Genomic DNA, 15,000 nt, shown 5'->3' with positions numbered 1-15,000 from the left:
ACATATCGGATGGGTAATGTATTGGGATATGTTGCAGGGGAAGATGAAAGGTTGTCCTTTTCGAAATCGTACATATCATCGTCTTCATCATCGCCATCAGGGGGAGTATAGGCTTCTTCATCCCCGTTTTCAGAGCATGTATGCGCGTCATTTCTCGATCGGACCTTTCGAGTCACCCACTCTCCTCTTTCTGCTTTCCCAGTGATGCTGTCACCCCTTTCAATCTCCTCCCAAGATCGAGAACCGCGCCCTACATACCCAATCTTCCTTTCTACTGACTGGCGAGTCCACTCTTTAGGCCATGAGGGAGGAATTATGATAGAATTGTTGATCGAGCGGCTATGAGGAAGATTTGTCGATATCTTGAAGGGTTTGATTTTTGGGGCGACATGGAAACGTTCTGGAATATAGGCATTTGGTTGAGGAATGCTGCTGACAAAGAGTTCCCCGTGCTGTCCACCACAAGCGAACATGTTCGAGCTAGGCAGCACGTGAGCCATAGTACATGGTATTAACCATGCAGTAGACATACTTGCTCACGACACAATTGGCTGCAAAATCCAGCTTGAACACGGTCCTTGTAGTTCCATCACCCTAAAGAATTATAGAATCAATCAGTGACTTTATACCAACAATAGTCGCTTCTCTTAACATTACATTTGATTTGGAGGCTGAATCACCATCCTCATCATTTGGAAACCATCTGATCTCGTCAATATTAAGCCCCCTTGGATAGAGCACTCGGCCACGAGATAGAGGCAAAATCAGATCTCGTAGTTGGGGATGGATTATAGTGATCTTAGCTGGGCGTATTGCTGTCGGCGTGAATGAGATATCACGAAGCTCCGTGGAGCCCAAGCTGGATGGTGGATCTCTATGATACATAGTAAGTGCATAGACTGTCGTTGGACTATGTCGGCAGAATGCTCACCTGGCCATGTCACTCTTCGGAGTTATGCTTTCAGAAGAGTAGGGGCAAGTTCGTAGGCTTGCAGGTGGAAACAGGACTGGCGATGGAGATACAGAGTGAAACGCCCTACGCCGTGTTCTACTATGACGCAAGTCAAGCCCATTCACCGCGTCATCCGCCGAGCGACATAACCGGACAGCACCGATACGTGACTAATGTAATAATAATGCTCATTCATTCTCTTCTACATCCCATAATATTTTTTTCGTCTTCTTTACTTGTTATTTTCTCTACCATGGAAAACAGGGTGCATTCCCACAAAAATAATGCACGAGTAGGACGGATATCCATTGATTGAAGCGACTGATAACGACAGTGGTTAGGATCTATTCGTCTTTGTCTGCCTTGAACCTTTTTCTATGTTCCTCTACAATTTCACCAGTGTAGCAGCCTGGACGGCAAAGACCAGGACATGATTGCGAGATCCAAATAAAATCGATATAATTAATCATCCTATATACTTCTACTCACATGGTTGCAATAGAACATAATGCCCTTCTTGGCTTAAAACACCATCGACGGCATTCAATATTCCAGAGATACTGATCGTCGAGGGCGCCAAATCATGCTTCCAGTACCGTTATGAGGATGTGAAGAAGCCAGCTCCATTTCGCTTCCAAGTTCCTCAGAAGCATGTTCATTCTCCGTAGTCATTAGCCCATTAAGTTCCATTGGTTCTGAGATGATGGTGGATGAGACACCTGCGAGGCAAAATACTGGTCACTACAAGATGGTCAGGATGCCCCTGTCTGTGTCCCGCTAACCACGGGATATCTCCTTAGAATGAAGCAAAAGAGAAGGCAGATGCACTGCATTTATACACCGAGGGACAAGACCGGTGGAAGCACACTCAGTCACCAAATTTCAGCTCCCACTGGCAGCCATGTAAGGTCTTTTATCCATTGATATTTGGCCGCCTTCTTCTCGTGAACCGAAGGACCACCGATGATCACTGCAACCAAGTGCGTCAGGCAGCAACATATAATACGGTACATCTCCTGACAGTAGATTGCGGCAGTTGAAATGTTACAATATCTGCATCCTGTACAGTCTCTCATTGCTACTTCAGTGAATCTTACTCAGGGATCTATCTGCAGTACGAAAAACTCGTTAGTGATGCTCAGTCACCAAAGCAAATGGCCGGATCGCTCATCGTCGAAAGACGATAGCATCAATTGAAAGATCATACACTTACAAATAGGTCAAGCGTTTACAACCATGCGACGTCCGTTATACCCTCGAGCTTCTCATTTCTACAAACCAGAGCCCATGTCTTGCCATCGTCACCGACATTCCAGATTTCCATGCCACCTCCGTTTTGCCCGGCAAGAGCAACAAATTTGCCATCCGGGCTGAGCTGCATCGCACGGACGGCATTGCACCCAGTCCTCACATGTTGAACACTACCAAGCTTGCCATCGGAGGTAAGAGTCGCTATAGCCACCGCATCGCCTGTCACTGAAGGTTTGAATTCCCCCTTGGTGGATTCCGAAAGGTCCATTTCAAGGCGGTTGGAGGCATACAAGACTGGATGTACCGGGTGGGCAACCAGCTCGGCGGCATTCATGTACTTGTGATACTTTTTGGGAACGGACGGGGGAATCACACTGAGCTGAGAGTCAGGACGAGGGATAATAGGATAAGTTGGGTCGGAGAGGGGGAATGTTATGAGGCTGTTGGACAGTTCCGTGAGCACGTAAAGATGTTTGCCTGAGAGGTAACACACGCGAGATTGGTGAGTAAGAGTACTAATTGCAGGACGTCACTCACCATCATTTGAAATACAGGCATGGCGAGGGCCAGAGCCCGGAGGCGCTTGGCACCAGCCCTTGATACTCAGCCCACTCTCCCCCTCTCTCCATACTACCCAGACCCGGTCATTGCCTAAATCTGGAACATATAGAGTCCCCTCATCCCCCTCGATAATCTGATGACAGTGAGCGGCGTCCTGACGCTCGGGGTTGGGAGCAATCTGCTGCTGCTCTTCATAAACTAGAGAAAACTTGAGAAGAGGAGATGCCGACGAGCTTGAGAGAGTGGAGTCGGAGGTGATGGGGAAGAATATGATAGAACCTCCTAGATACTTGAGCACAGGTCAGTATGACTCCCTATATGTAGCATAACCCCCAAACACTTACGTTGGCAACGGCAATACCTGACCTGTCCTTCATAACGTGAACTGTCCACCAAAATCAACTCACTTCATTGCACGGCTTATCATCCTTACCATGACAAGAGCCTCCATGAGTATCTCGTTCGCTAACCACTGTCACTTTCTCTCCTTCGACTTTCAAGCTCACAGCCTTGCCCTTGCTTTCGGACAGAGAATAGAAGATCCTTGATCCATCATTCTCTTCAGACAAGCTCGCTGGCTCAACCCAAGAGGCATTTTCTGGAGCTGGAGAGTCGGAAATGACCTTCAATTGAGCGGAAGAAGGGTCAAAGGAGATGAGAGAGTAGTTAGGCCTGTAACCGCCAACCAAAAGGGTGTAGCTGGACATTATTCTAAGACAATGGGTCCGACTGACTGTTGCACTGCTGTTGGAAGTAGTACCTGCGGTTTTTTATTATTCGTTGTTTGCGCTCTGCACAATAATAATCTTTCTACAAAGAAGGAGTATAATAGTCGACTGTAGATAGAAAGATACCCGAAGTTGTATGTGTCGTCAAATTAGTAATCTCCTTTTTACCCTCCACCACTATCATCTTCCTACCTCTGTTCTGTGTGGCTGGTCGGCCCCGGGCATTCGGCATGTCAGGAAGCCGGCACCCTCCACTCCTCTCCTTGTTTGCTCGTTGTTTATTTACGTTGTTCATTTATTCCGCTTGTACTCGTACTTTCATGCTCATTTGGTAATATTCGTTATTTGTTACCAACGATGATGGCTTCACGAAGTCAGTAACGTAGGGATTACGATAGTACCTCAATGGGAGCCTTCCCCGAAAAGCCTAGAAAGGCTTGTGTCGCGCCTAGGATTATGACGACGACGAACAGATAACGAAGCACGAAGATGATGAGCATTTGTCGATGACGCCTGACGCCAGTAATTTATCAAATAATTATAACAAATGTAGTTCGTTTAATTAAGTTGTGATGACGGTGAACATTTTATTAACGTCACGTTATGAAGATGTTGGAGCTTGAAAGGCTGGATTTGATTGTATAAATAATTTGGGAAGATCGTTACTACCACACACCGGCTTCCGTTTTCAACCTGTTCTAAACCAACCATTTGGCCGTGAATCACGCAACCTATTATGGATGGCGTTCGTTGATGGCTGCATGGACGTTTGTCTGGGTCACAACGACGGAGATTGACAATCTCCGATACTCCTGGCGTCATAGTCGTCACCCGCTTGAAGGGAGCATTCACAATTCACGCAGCATAATAAACAAACGCGTTTTTCAGTTATATTTGAAAATAAGATAAAATGCCATTTGAATGCACCTGTTCTGCTGCCGTACTTAATATGAGAAGGAGGAGCTGAAAAGAAGAGGAGAGAGATGAAAGCTGCAAGAAAAGATGGGAGAGGAAAGACGGACTAGAAAAAAGCGACGATCAGGATGTCCCTGTTCCTGGTGAGTGCCCTGGGCTGCCCTAGTTCAACGGGACATGGGGCATGGGAACTGGGAACTGAAAGCTGTCCGCTGCCAGCCCCCACTGCTGGCTTTTGCTGCCCCTGGCACCCTTGGAAAAAGTTTCCGCTTCGCACTAAACGTAGTAGTCTCCTAAACGGGTATAGGTTGTAGCTTGTCATAGGAGCAATGGAGCAAAGTCGAACCGCGACGACACGAACGCTGAAACGCTGCAGCGACACTTGAACGGCAGCAAACGCAGCGCCGGTAGAGGAAGGCACTTCGCTGGGCACTGGGATTCATTGATGAATTATTATTTTATTTGCACACAACTCATGTCACACGCACAAAACAACTTCCGTCCATCTTTACAACAGATCCATCACATTCCACAGAACGTACGGTTGATTCTTTCTCCCCTTCCTCATCATACATCGCGCCACAGGAACACCGCACACAGTTCGGAACTCTGAACACACCGCCAATAATAGAAGATCGCCCAGCCAGCGCCAGTTACCGTCACCATCAACTGTTAGCTTGATTTTCGCTTCATCAGCACATCACTCCTTTCCTATCCTTCCTTTGTTCCTAATGGATGTCTGGATACAATAACACACCCAGAAAATCCCATCTCCATTTCACGGCAGCCAGTGCCTATCTCTCGAATACACATCCACGCCCCGCACAAACAAAACACAGCAGCGGCGCACAACGGTCCATCACTCCAGACCGCCCCCACTCCCGTCATCTACCTTTTTCAAACCCTTCCCCTCATCATGGACCAGCCTCCTAGTCCACGTGGCGGTTCTGTGCATTCAATCCCAATACCCGCCTATTCTCCCTTGGACACTCAATTCAACGCCATAGCTGGGCCTAGCTCGGAGGGTGCTATATGCAGACGGTCGGATGAGCTAGACGCGTGAGTCTGAGGAAATGGTCTTGGATTACAGTTACTTATATTTCTCTCATGTGCAGGTCAAGCCAGCCTTTATCGCCTTCATCGGCGCCCTCAATCCCCTCGGCCATTTCTGTGACCCATCCACCACAGTTTATTCATACCCATCACCCGCGCCGAGGATCGTTGACACCTTTGGGACTCAACATTATATCTCCAGTCCCTCCTCAAGCTCTACGAGAGCGGGAAAATATCAACCCTACGAGAAATGTAGGGTTCCACCCAAACTATAGTCCCAAGCAGTCTTTTCTCGCCACGGCAACTGCATTTAATGCTGGAGCTCCGTCATCCGCTGGGCTGCAACAATCAAACAGGCGTAGTTCAGCCGCAAGTACGGCATCTAGGTTGAGCCTGTCTCGCCCGCCCATCGCACACGCATCTCATTCGTTCTGTCCACTTAACCAGCACCCTGGTCGACGACGTTCCTCTTTGACCCCGTCTATATCAACCCTTGCTCCACCTTCTCCAACACATACCCATGCTAATGGAATTTCATTCCGTCCAACAAGCAACGATGAGGGTAGACACCCAGCTCATGCTGATTCTGCTATCGGCTTCCTTGAGCTGATGAACAAGGGGGGAAATTATGTGCGGAGAGGCAGTCTGCCTCATATCGGCCATCGAGGCTGGGCTGGTCATTCTCAACGTGTTTGGAACCCGATTCTACCACCGCCACGTGGGTCGGTCGGCAAGGACGATTCTGGAGAACTACCTATTGAGAACTTCAGATTCGGTTCCGGTATATCATCCACAATCTCTACGCCCCGCTCTGTGTCTCAACTTGGAAGTGATCGACGTCCTTCTGAGTCAAAGAGGAGGGAAGATATGAGCGTTTTTGAACAAGCGGAGGCAGAGGAAGCTGAACGTCAGCGAAGAGCTTTTTTGGCTGCGACTTATGGCGCAGATGGACGCCGGGCACGCGAAAGGTTAAGTATCGGTGGCCAGAGTATAAATTCGGGGCAAGGCAAAGGTTTGAGGCGACAGAGTCTGATGCTTTGGGAAAGTATGGGGATGTTCAGAGGAAGTGGTGATGAGAGTGCGGTATCTGCTCCTGTTGGTCCGAGCCGAAGCGCAAACGCGACGGGTCTGCTATCTGGAGAAGACGAAGTACCACTGAGAAGAGGGAGTTTACCCGTTGCTATTCCTGGAACTTTGGAAAGGAGTGCTTCTCGGCGCCAGAAAAAGGAAGCAAATGGAGGGAAAGAACGAAGCAAATCTGGAGATGAAGATGCAGCAGCCTACGAGGAAGACGATGAACGAAGAGGAGGTATTGGCGAGGTAGGCCATATTCTCTTTTCCCTGGTAGCCGCTAATCAATTGTGCAGAGTCTATCACCTTTGAGGCCTCTTCCGCCCTTATTACCTCTATCGGATCCTGGCCCCCGGCTTTTGCCTTCGACACTAGCTCTCCACCGGGCTAATCACTTACTGAATTCTCGCAACCTTCAGTCTGACCCGCTTCCCCCTCCCTTACCGCCGTCTTTGCATCCCCCAGACCCTGTTGACGTCACTGAGTTTGACATTGATTTTATTTTGTCTGGCTCCCAAACCCAGCTGGGACAGAACTTGGCTGGAGATGCATCGACAGATGCTGTCGATGCACATGGGGTGCCATTAGCACAAACATTGAAACTTGGAGGCGAGGAGGAAGATTCATTTGCAAAGTTTGTGGGTGAAAATGATGACGAATATGGGGATAGAAGAGGAGAATGGACCTTCAGAGCCTGCCCAACGCCTTCTAAAAAAGGCGCTTCGCAACTTGTACCCAAGGCAGAATGGGAATCTCTCGGCGCAGGCAAGTACGAGTTATTCCACAATGATGAAGTGAGAAGCAGTGTCACTGGCAGGGTCTGGAGAGTGAAGAAGCTTGGAGCGAGAGAGTACGAGCTTGAAGAAGTGCGGCCTTCCGGTTTGGTAGTGCCAAATAAAACGGAGAAGGCAGAGAGATTGACCTTGGCTGGCAAAGCTGTACACCGAGATCAAGGCGGCGTAAAGTTGCCGTCCTTCAATGTGAATGCTTTCTTCCCTCCATTTGTCAACCCCACGTCTCGTTCGCCCGCGGCGATGCATAGAAACGGTCCGGCTGGGAAGCTCCGTGCTAGCATGTCGGAAGGATTTCCTGCTTCTGGCAAGTCGAAATCTCCCCTCATGCCGACAGGATATTCGGAAGGTGAAGACTTCACCAACACGACGAATTCACTTTCTCAATCAATGCCTTTCACCAGTGCTATGTCCGTTCTTAAGGCGAAAAAGAAAGATGAACGAAGCAGAGAAGTAAAGGATGACGTCTTTGCTGTTGGGGTTAGCACTTCAGGAAAAAAGCTCTTGCGGGATGGAAATAAGGAAAGCGAAGGGGAAAAGAAGGATCGTTCCATCGGTGGCGTGCTAAAGCGGGGATTGTCTAACCTCAAGAACTCTGGCCTCGTGGGAACCAGCTCTTCAGAGGAAAGAAGGTTGGCCCGTGAAGAGAGGGAAAGGGAGAGAGTGCAGGCACATTCCTGGAACGGTTCGAGCTCCCCCAATGGTTACCAGAGTTGGAACCCTCACTCGCAGTATGCACTAGAGGCCATCAAAGATTACCATCCAACCCATCCAAGGCTAATGAAGGGGGACGAGATGAAGGGTCTTTGGCAGGAGGAGCGACGGGTAATCAAGTGGATTGAAGGAAACGCATGGGGTGGCGTACCGGAAGACGCGGTCGCCATGATAATACCCCTAGAAGGAGATAATTCCGCCCCAGGCACTCCTTTCTCACCTACACCTCCCTCTCCATCTTCCGAAACTGCAAAAGATCTGAACGCATTACTCAAATCGTATGACAACACTGTCATACCTCACCCTTTCTTCTCATCTGGAACCAAGCGCGCCCTGCTTGTCTGGTATGTCCCTTTCAACTCGGATTTGGACGGCGAATCTCGCCCATCCACAGCATTCCAGAGTTCCAATAGTATTTCATCCACGAATAGTAATGCGTCTGCCAACGATTCTTCGCCACCTGGGTCGTTGCCAAAATTTCAAAAATTGCTGAGGAAACGGGCTAGCAAGGACAAAGAAACAATGAAGCGCGAATTGGCTCAGGGTTCAAATTGGGCCCGACCGACTGATGAAGTGAGGCCTCTAAAAAGACATGTATCATCGACGCAGGCTTTGCCTTTTAGGAGCTTCAGGGTGGTGGCGAGGGTCGTGGATTGTAAAGAGCTGAAGTCAAAGCTGGAAGGACGTGAGGATGATGAGCAAAGAGTAAACGGAGGTGGAATTGAGTGGTCAAAGGGTGGCAACGTTTTTGCAGAGTCATCGGCCGTAGATCATCCCTCGACGACCTCAGCCACCGACCCTGCTATCCCGCCTTTCCTTCGTGAAAGTTTTTCTACCGATAATAGCTCTCGTCCTCTCACTGGCAGAAACTTTCCGACTGTGATCGCTGTCTGTCATTCTCGTTCTCAAGGTGTCGAATTTGTCCTCGAAGGTCTTGATCGCTTAGGATTGTGTAAGGGAGAATCTGCTTGGGGTCCGACCGGGTATGAAGAATGGCGAGGTACGGGACTGAGCGAGCACGGGAGGAAAATGTTAGATTTGCTTTGGGCGGGCTGCACAGGAGTGATGGGCTTGATCGGAGTGTAAGAAAAAAAAGCCAGAGCAGGTGTAACATATCGTGGGAAACAAGTTCATGGTATTATTGTTATTCTTCAGCAGATAGATACCAGGAGGCATTTTGCTAGTCCATTTACATAATGATTGTACCATTATATCATGCATGTTAGCGACAGGTCATCTGTTGTACCCAAATTGACCTTTTTTTCTCGAAAGAGCGTTATTAGTCTCCTAGGAGAATCAGTCTTCTGGGAACTTAATGTCTTGATGCCGATTCAAGGGCTTTAAAGTGCAAATTGTTCAAAACAAAGGAGAGAGGATTTGGACGGTTTTCTTATTAAGTATTCAAGAAAACCCTCCATTACCATTTACTTGCTCGAGCAAAATGGACAAAGCTAAGAAGTGGTCTGCAATTGGGAACGTATGGAAATCCTTCCCCAACTACATGAAATCGTCGTCACTGAACTGTTCTTGCTCAGCAAAGGCATCTTCTGAATACAAATTATCATAAGACCGAGCTTGTTTTTCTTCTTCCCATGCTTTTTTCTGCTCCTGTTCTTTCTTCGCCTATGTCGACGTTGATCGTCCAATTGTAAGCTTCTATTTCCACCTGGCGAAAGTTAAACTCACTCTTTCAATGGCTTCAGCCTTCTTCTTCCTCCCTTCCAAGCGTAACCTCTCTTGCCTCTCAGCCTCATGATCTATTTCCTTTTCGATCTTGGTCTTATTAAGGCGGTTGACAATGGCGTTGTCTCGAGTCGAGACATGTGCTGCACGATTAATCATGAGTATAAACCATTAAGTAGTCCGTGGGGAGTCAAACTGGATCGACTACGGCAAGCACGCACCTCGTTTGACCATTTTGTCGGAATGGAAGGATACTTGACCAACGGGCATGTCCCCAGTTTTCTAAAAGTTAAATCAATAGTGTCCTCTAGTGGATACTTTGACAGGCATTAGAGTCCCACCTTGAGGTTAGTAAAAGGAGTGTAGATGATCTAGAGGATGTCAAAATCAGCAGACATTCTACATCTTATGAGATGGAGCGCTTACAGTGATATTGTCCTTTTTGTTGCCTTATGGCAGATAACAATTACCTCCAGATAGAATTATATGATAAGGAAGACACACCTTCAATACTATTGGCTTTCACCAATTGAGCCAAGTCGTTTACAAGAACAGCGGGAAGCTTGTCCCACTCTCCATGTGGTTGGTTATCCGGCTGGCGAAGATAGACATGCGCGGACGAAAGCTTGCTGACGAAGTATCAGCCTCCTGAAAATTAGTATGAGGACAGCGATCACGCACTCTACGTGAAACCAGACATCGGTGGGGAGACCATAACGCAGAAGTTCCTCATCTATAATTGATAGCCTGTTAGATTGGGCATTCGATAAATCATTTTCCCAGCATACTTTCAACTTTGTCCTTCCCCCTAACCCTTAGGGTTAGCATACAAACTTCTCGGAGTACTGGAAGTACTAATGGAAAGCTGACTCATGATGCGTACATATAGATAGTGACAGGGGGAGATACCACTGAAGAACGGTAGCGAGTGCATCATCAGCAATCGTTCGGTCTGCCGAGTGTAAACAGGTATATACCCTTTGAAGTGAAGAACACAACCATGGCTATGATCAGGCGAACGATGGACCACAGAAAGCAGATGTCCTTTAGGGATATAAATCTAAGGACTCAATTTGAGCATTTTATGTGCAGACGTTATTGACACAGATGACAATCGAATATGCCTCCACATGTCCAGGTATTACGTAATCAATAATTTGTCCGTGTAACTCCGCCTGTTGTGTTATGGGGCGGCTTAAGTGGCAATATTTGGTCCCGCTATCTGATCCCGTGTACTGATTGATTTCTCGTACGCGTACTTAACAGAAGATAGAAGAGTTGCTCGGTGTCCGCAACAAGACTCTGGCACGTTTTTTTTCTTCTCGCCGTTCTTTGTTGCCCTCGCATTCAGTGTCCAGTTACTGTATTGTCCATTGTGCGCTGTTGCATTCCATATATATTGAATATGGCCATTGTATGTCGAGTCTTTCCCCTTTTGGTCTGTGGTTAAATACTAAAAACGCATCATTAGGCTGACCAATTCGCTATCCCGATCACTATTTTACGCCATTTTGACTTGTCTTCAAGTCCTTGGAGCTCAGAAGTGGAAGGATACACCAAAAGGCGAGAACGGTCACCCAACGGCAAACTATTCTTTGATAGACTCTTGGAAATTGCAGGAATCGACGGTGAGCTCATACAGTACTACCGAACGCTTGGGCTCAACAACATTAGGTCCCTCCCTCTACCCTCCGAAATCACCGGCCGATGTCCGAAGGCTCCTTCATTCAATTCAATCTACTGAACTTGACAGGCTCAAGAAAGACTGTTACTTTTACTACCTCTTACTGGACTATGACGGTCAACCTGAAGCACGAAAGCCCAATGGGCATGTCGAAGGAATGGATGTCGATGATGAAGATGCTGTTTTGATCGTGAAGTCTGTAGAGGCGACAAAAGTGGCAGACAAATTTGCCAGGAAAAGATGTATGCCGAGACATTGGAGGATCTTCATCGACGGTTACTGGGCGTTAGATCACGGATTGTGGAAGGTTCGTTACTGGAATGACTCTCAAGCCGTGAATGCTAACAATTGATACTGTAGATTGCAGTCGACAACTTATCAGACCCATCTATCTCAGAAGTCAATTTTATGTCCGAGATCGTCCAAACCCTCTCTACATCTGTATCACCGCCGCAGCTTGCTTGCTCACTCCTTCATTCGTTCCTCCTCTCCACTCAGCCAAATTTTCCGAATCCTTCACTCGAGAGCGATGTGAGATTGATCGCTACTGCCTCCGCCACTAGCATTTTTGCAGCCCTTGGCTGTACTCGTCAGGAATCATCCCCTGAGCAAAGAAAAAGGATGCGGGAAGTCGTTTGGTCTTGGATGTTGGGTGCTCCGCGCACACCATGCGGGGCTGGAAATCATGTCGTTCAATCCAAGGCCCTCAAAGAGCTCATCCATGCTCCTTTGCTTCCAGAGGAGGAAACCCATTTAACCGAATTTCTTTCTCATCCTCCACGCTCTGTTCCATCCTCTGCTCTTTCTCGGCTCCACGACCTAGTGACAATTCGTTTAATCCATCAAGGACATTATAACCAAGTAATTCAGCTTGACAAAAAGCTTGCAGGTAACGGTGCAGGCACTCAAGGAGATAGGCAAAAGCGACGGGAAATGGTTAGGGAATTCATTTCCATTCTGCCAGAGGCACACAGGCGGGTGTTGTTGACCGATGTGGAAGGAAGCTTACGAAGAGCGGAGAAAGAGATCAATGGGTTTTCAGAGGATATGGATATGATTGGCTCGTGGCTGCAGGTTGATGGGGTGGACGAATCCACTCCTACTCCTACATTCGCTTTGGTTTCGCCATCAGTGCCAGTGACTGTACCAGCATCCGTTCCCGTACCTGTCGCCGTCGCCCCTACACCTATTCGTTCCGTTCCTTCTTCCTCCAACCTCGTGCATCTCGCTCACGCGGCTTCTGTTGCCTCCCCTTCCCAGCGACCAGAGCGTACGCATTCTCCTTTTGGTGGCCCACCCCGCTTCGCTCAAGGTGCCACGGTGTCCAGCTCATCCCCTAGGCAAAGCCAGGCTTTCACTGGCAGTCCATTTTCACTTCCTCAGAAAACTGCGGCTGCTAAAGCACATGCCTCTCCAGAGAAGCCTAGACCAAAGATGGTCATCAACGATGACCAAGAAGCTGAAGAAACACTTAAAAAAAAACCGGTTAAGGGAAAAGATAAAGATACAACAGGTGGAAATGGTGGTTTGAGAAGGTCGAGAAGACAGGTTTCTATGAGTGTGGAGCCAGAAGAACTTCCTGTTGACGAAAATCACCCCATTGAACCTATTGCTGAGGATAGCGCGTGGTCGCCGTCATATGCCGTTGTAGAGGAACCAAAGTCAACCAGGAAGGGAGGCAGAAGAACGCGCGATAAGACGCCACCCATGTCTATATCACCGTCTAGAAGATCGACTCGTGCGAGGAAGAGTGCACTTCCCCCGTCAACATCAGATGATGAACCGCGCGCTCGGCGCACCCGTGGAGCATCAGCGCATCCGGAACCGTCCGCTACACCTGTTACGCATGGACGAATGACTCGCTCTGTTTCACGTGCATTGTTAGAAGACAGTGATCACGAGAGTGTTGATATGGACATGAGTGTGCCCTCGTCAAAAAGAAATGGCACTGCCGCTTCTGGCAGTGTAAGAAAGAAGAGGAGAGGCAGCGTGGCTGCTAGCGAAATTACGGATGATGGCCTTGCGACGTTGATGGAGACACCGAGAGTGAGAAGGTCAAATAGAAAAGCTGCCCCTAGTCCGACACCCAGTGTCCAGGGATCTGAGGCTGGAAAGATCAGGCGGAAGAGGGAAAACCCGGCACCGACTCCAAGGATGGCTACGCGGTCGCGAAGGGTTTAAGAGAGGAGTCGGATTCTTGCGTCTATTTTTGCTATTGAAATGCAGACGGATTGCCATCCGAACGTCATGAATGGTGACAGTGGGCATACATATTCTGAATATCCACCACATATAAACTCAAGTCTTTGTCTCTAATCACCACAACCTCCACTTCACTACAAAGCAATGTCATTATGAACGTTGAAGTTCCCAACAGGATTGTCCTGGCTACATTTGATGAGATGTTATGTTCAACTTTGGATGAGGCGCTCCTAATCTTTCCCTCAAGGACTGGCAGGATTCGCTTTAGGATCCCAAGCAGTACCTTCTAATTTATCCATATCCTTGAGGGGATGTTCCTCTCTTGCTTGTTCGAGTAGCTGAGTGAGACTTTCGTTTTCCCCTATCGCCTTCTACTCGCCATATGAAATCAGCGCCAACAGCTGATAGCCATTGATGTGACCAGGAAACTTACCAGAAGACACCCCTGATAATTTTTCCACAGTTGGCCACAAGCCCTTTCATACTCCTCTGCCTTGATCTGCGCTCTACTCTTACCAGCCGTATCGATGTTCATAATCTGACTGTTTTCATATACGGGGTCGGGGTAATCGGACATTGGAAGCGATGTTCCTTCCACGGTCGAGGAGGAGGACTGTCGGGCTTTTGTTTGCGGTAAAGCGGTAGATCGACGAGAAGGAAAAGCGTTTGCCCACGATGTTATCAGTGTCCTTTTCTGTGTTTGGGGCTCTGCTTGTTGCTGGACGATAGCGGTAGGCTGAACCTGGGGAGAAGAAGGGGAAGCAGTGGGTGCTGGATACGAGACAGATCTTGTGGCGTCGAGAGCTGGTTGTAGGTATCCTTCAAACCAGAGATTGAAACAAGAGTCGTAACGATGTTTCAGAGGAGTACATTCGGGGGAAAGAGATCTGTGGCCAATGGTCATTTTCGCGCCCAAAGCCAACAGGCTCAAATATGTAAAGACGTACTGCATGGTTTTTGGCGCTTATACCAGAGTCAAAATCTTGCTTGAATTGATCGAACTGGGGACTGTATGGGGGTTGCAGAGATGTAGCTTGGGAGATGAATCGCATAGTCTGGTAATAGAAGCCTAATAATTCTTGCAGCTTGTCACCAATGCATGACCTTCGTATACGTTTATAGTTCATTACGTAATTACACTTTGACATCATCACTTTTGGCAAAGGCCCTCAGTACTTCCTTCTTTTCGTATGCGTAACGAAGAATCATTTCTTAATCTTTGCTGCAATCACACTTAAAATGGAAGGGGGATCACAGACAAACATGGATGCTGTCCTCGCGGAGCTCAGCAATCTCTTAGCTGAGCTTGAAGAGCAACCTGAAAATATATTTTTCCTCCGACGTCAGATCGTATTAATGCGGTCCTTGGGGATGACTGCTGAGGTCTTAGATGTT

General features: G+C 48.1%; 6 protein-coding genes across 6 annotated transcripts in view; 3 read left to right on the top strand and 3 right to left on the bottom strand.

Moving 5' to 3' along the window:
• CNBB2000 (hypothetical protein) overlaps window positions 1–939 on the bottom strand; it is a gene marked incomplete at both ends in the record, with an annotated part of 2,699 nt that extends 1,760 nt beyond the window's left edge. The window contains 4 exons of the mRNA XM_772306.1: window positions 1–480; window positions 533–594; window positions 658–874; window positions 932–939. The exon at window positions 1–480 is cut by the window's left edge and continues 770 nt beyond it. Of these exons, the coding sequence (XP_777399.1) occupies window positions 1–480; window positions 533–594; window positions 658–874; window positions 932–939 (767 nt within the window). The remainder of the gene's footprint in view (window positions 481–532; window positions 595–657; window positions 875–931) is intronic.
• Window positions 940–2,180: 1,241 nt separating this feature from the next.
• On the bottom strand, window positions 2,181–3,471 carry CNBB1990 (hypothetical protein; the record flags this gene model as incomplete). The annotated part of the gene is made up of 4 exons (XM_772305.1): window positions 2,181–2,680; window positions 2,741–3,053; window positions 3,109–3,149; window positions 3,198–3,471. The coding sequence occupies 4 exons, from the start codon at window positions 3,469–3,471 to the stop codon at window positions 2,181–2,183; spliced, it is 1,128 nt and encodes a 375-aa protein (XP_777398.1).
• A 1,113-nt stretch (window positions 3,472–4,584) lies between these two features.
• On the top strand, window positions 4,585–9,122 carry CNBB1980 (hypothetical protein; the record flags this gene model as incomplete). Its single annotated transcript, XM_772304.1, has 5 exons — window positions 4,585–4,689; window positions 5,084–5,466; window positions 5,523–6,780; window positions 6,828–8,053; window positions 8,099–9,122. The coding sequence occupies 5 exons, from the start codon at window positions 4,585–4,587 to the stop codon at window positions 9,120–9,122; spliced, it is 3,996 nt and encodes a 1,331-aa protein (XP_777397.1).
• A 411-nt stretch (window positions 9,123–9,533) lies between these two features.
• Window positions 9,534–10,721, bottom strand: CNBB1970 (hypothetical protein; the record flags this gene model as incomplete). The annotated part of the gene is made up of 10 exons (XM_772303.1): window positions 9,534–9,659; window positions 9,723–9,862; window positions 9,941–10,001; window positions 10,061–10,090; window positions 10,146–10,168; window positions 10,224–10,348; window positions 10,401–10,452; window positions 10,508–10,527; window positions 10,603–10,630; window positions 10,697–10,721. The coding sequence occupies 10 exons, from the start codon at window positions 10,719–10,721 to the stop codon at window positions 9,534–9,536; spliced, it is 630 nt and encodes a 209-aa protein (XP_777396.1).
• A 403-nt stretch (window positions 10,722–11,124) lies between these two features.
• CNBB1960 (hypothetical protein) lies at window positions 11,125–13,584 on the top strand (the record flags this gene model as incomplete). Its single annotated transcript, XM_772302.1, has 4 exons — window positions 11,125–11,133; window positions 11,191–11,347; window positions 11,394–11,710; window positions 11,764–13,584. 4 exons carry the CDS (start codon window positions 11,125–11,127, stop codon window positions 13,582–13,584), a joined length of 2,304 nt encoding a protein of 767 aa, XP_777395.1.
• A 1,260-nt stretch (window positions 13,585–14,844) lies between these two features.
• CNBB1950 (hypothetical protein) overlaps window positions 14,845–15,000 on the top strand; it is a gene marked incomplete at both ends in the record, with an annotated part of 4,097 nt that continues 3,941 nt past the window's right edge. Inside the window, one exon of the mRNA XM_772301.1 lies at window positions 14,845–15,000. This exon is cut by the window's right edge and continues 37 nt beyond it. Within this exon, the coding sequence (XP_777394.1) occupies window positions 14,845–15,000 (156 nt within the window).

The sequence above is a fragment of the Cryptococcus neoformans genome, chromosome 2 (assembly GCF_000149385.1).
Source record: "Cryptococcus neoformans var. neoformans B-3501A chromosome 2, whole genome shotgun sequence".
Lineage (NCBI taxonomy): Eukaryota > Fungi > Basidiomycota > Tremellomycetes > Tremellales > Cryptococcaceae > Cryptococcus > Cryptococcus deneoformans.
The sequence above is the reverse complement of the archived record's forward strand: the minus strand, read 5'-3'. Positions and strand labels throughout refer to the sequence as shown.